At 43.6% G+C, this 3,002-nt stretch overlaps 1 protein-coding gene across 1 annotated transcript; it reads left to right on the plus strand.

Moving 5' to 3' along the window:
* Positions 1-318: 318 nt before the first annotated feature.
* On the plus strand, positions 319-1,614 carry LOC123462797 (ceroid-lipofuscinosis neuronal protein 5-like; the record flags this gene model as incomplete). Its single annotated transcript, XM_045156491.1, has 1 exon — positions 319-1,614. A coding segment is annotated over one exon (942 nt), but the record flags the coding sequence as incomplete, so codon positions are not given.
* Between the last annotated feature and the right edge of the window lie 1,388 nt (positions 1,615-3,002).

Consider the following 3,002-nt stretch of genomic DNA (forward strand, 5'->3'; position numbering starts at 1 on the left):
AACAACCCACTAAAAAATGGGGCAGAGAAGTAAATAGGGAGTTCTCAGATGAAGAATTACAACTGGCTAACACACCATTAAGAAAATGTTCAACAACCCTAGTTATTAGAGAAATGCAAATTAAAACAACCATGAGATTCTACCTCACCCCAGTAAGGATAGCAAACATTTAAAAAAAAAAAAAAATCAGGCGCACGCTTGGCTGGCGGGAACTCCGCAGACGCCCCAGAAGCTCGCGGAGCCGCCGGATGGCGCCGGCAGGGAGCTCAGAGCCCCGGGCCATGTCCCGGCGCTGGGTGCTGGCAGAGCTGTGGCTGACGACAACGCTGGGCTGGCTCCCGGCCTCGGGCGACCGCTCCCGGCGCCACTGGCCCGTGCCCTGCAAAGCCGGATCCTTATTGTCAAGCTAAGTATACCTTCTGTCCCGCTGGCTCACCCATCCCACTTATGAAGGACATTGAAGTGTTAAGACTGCAAGCCCCCGTTTGGGAATTTAAATACGGAGACCTCCTGGGAAACTTGAAAATTATGCATGATGCCATCGGGTTCAGGAGTACACTAACTGGCAAGAACTACACGATGGAATGGAATGAGCTTTTCCAGCTTGGCAACTGTACATTTCCCCACCTTCGGCCTGAGATGGATGCCCCTTTCTGGTGTAACCAAGGAGCTGCCTGCTTTTTTGAAGGAATTGATGATATCCACTGGAAGGAAAATGGGACATTGGTTCTGATAGCGACCATATCTGGAAACACATTTAACAAAATGGCACAATGGGTGAAACAGGACAACGAGACAGGGATTTATTACGAGACATGGACTGTCCAAGCTGGCCCAGGAAAAGGAGTGGAGACATGGTTTGAGTCCTACGACTGTTCAAAATTTGTGTTAAGGACCTATGAGAAGTTGGCTGAATTTGGAGCAGAATTCAAGAGGACAGAAACCAACTATACAAGAATATTTCTTTTTAGTGGAGAACCTACTTACCTGGAAAATGAAACATCTATTTTTGGACCAAAAGGAAACAAGACTCTTGCTTTAGCCATAAAAAATTTTTATTCTCCTTTCAAACCACATTTGTCAACTAAACAATTCCTATGGAGTCTCTTGCAGATTTTTGACTCGGTGATTATGCACAGGCAGTTCTACCTGTTTTATAATTTTGAATATTGGTTTCTACCTATGAGATTCCCATTTATTAAAATAACATACGAAGAAATCCCTTTACCTGCTAGACATAAGACACGCCCTGGTTCTTAAAACCTTTCTTTCAATTACCACTCTCCAGCCACCAGCACCTGTGTGTCAGGATGCTCTCATACTTGTGTCTCTCTCTGCCTTTCCTCATGCCCCGTGGTCAAGTAGCTGCATATTAACATGTCGGGACTTCTGGAGAGAAGCTGAAACCCTGAGTGTACTGGCCAAAGTGAAGACCCGAAGTGGTTTTGAGTCCAATTTTGCAAGCCCTGGTGACTATGGAGGATTTGGGCTGATCTCAGAAATGTCAGCTTTGGTTCCAACAGAGACCTTTTCCTGGAGCTGCTTTGTCTGACAGAGTGGCTACACTTTTTCATTTAAGGGCTCCCAGGTTAACTGACTTTACAGCTAGTGTAACTTTTTTTTTTTTTTTGTTTGTTTGTTTGGTTGGTTGGGTTTTTTTTGGCTTTTTGAGGTAGGGTCTCGCTATAGCCCACGCTGACCTGGAATTCACTATGTAGTCTAGGGTGGTCTTGAACTCACAGCGATCCTCCTACCTCTACCTCCAGAGTGCTGGGATTAAAGGCGTGCGCCACCACGCCTGGCTTCTGTTGTAACTTTTGCATTCACATAACTTTAAAGACTTGTTTGGACACCACTGCTATTGCCACGCTTCCAGACATGCTACATTTACAGTAGTAAAGAGCAAAGTTCCCAGCCTAGCTTTAGTGCATTAAGCCACAAACATCTCTATATTTTGGTTTCTTTACTCTAAAATGACTTGCTGCCAGGATTGTGAAGATTGAGGTCATGCGTGTTTGGCTTAAGACACACTGAATGCACATTAACGTCTCAGGACTATTATAAAGAACAAGGTGTTGCCCTTGATTTTCCTTAATGTAGGTTTACAGGCCAACCTTCCCTGGGTTTGGTTATCACTGACTTTGTGCTGCTAGTGTAAAGCTTCAAGAGTTCGTATCTGGGGCGAGCGTAGAAGTGTCGCTGTGGGCATGGCTGGACAAGCAAACATTTCTACGCCCCGCCTCCCCCGAAGGTATTACAGGGTGGAAGACTTACTGCCCAGGAAGTGGATGTGTTTTTATTACCAAGCACCTTCAAGCCACTGTGCTTACATCAAGAGAGCCATCAAAGCAGCTCTCAAGGTCCTGTATTTTAAGATCAAGTGAGCCCCTTTTTGTTTCCTATTCATGGAAAACGCTGCATACAATGATGGAGTGGAGATCAGAGAAAATCTATTTAATATGTAAATGTGCCAATCATTCTGTTTCATCTAACATTTGAGTGCCTTCTGAGAGGTTAGCACATTGTCACTGAGCTCTCATGAGAAGTCTAATCATTGGTTTTTAATGATCCAAATGAGAAAACTGGGGCTTAGCCAGGTTAAGTGAGCTTTCCAATGCCACCCACTACTAATAATGGAATCAGAGTTTGAACTCAGGTTATGCTAAACGTTTTTACTGTGCTGTTTTTCAGTGCTACTCAAGTCATGGTCTCCAGTCTGTCTACCATTTTATTTCTGTTCTAATTAAAAGAAAAAGCTGGGGCTTGGAAAAAAAAAAATCAAATGAGGTATTTGTCTTCTTATTGTTTAGACTTTGGGTTATTTGAAGATTCTAGAGATTAGGCCTCTATCAGTTAGATAACCTGCAAATATTTTCTCCCATTTTGTGGGTATTCTATTGGCTTTGCTTATTATATGCTTGTCTGTAAAGAAACTCTTCAGCTTCATATGATCCCATGGTTGAGTGACTGTTTAAGAACTTGAGCTACTGGTGTTTTGTTCA

The sequence above is a fragment of the Jaculus jaculus genome, chromosome 1 (genome assembly GCF_020740685.1).
Source record: "Jaculus jaculus isolate mJacJac1 chromosome 1, mJacJac1.mat.Y.cur, whole genome shotgun sequence".
Taxonomy (NCBI): domain Eukaryota; kingdom Metazoa; phylum Chordata; class Mammalia; order Rodentia; family Dipodidae; genus Jaculus; species Jaculus jaculus.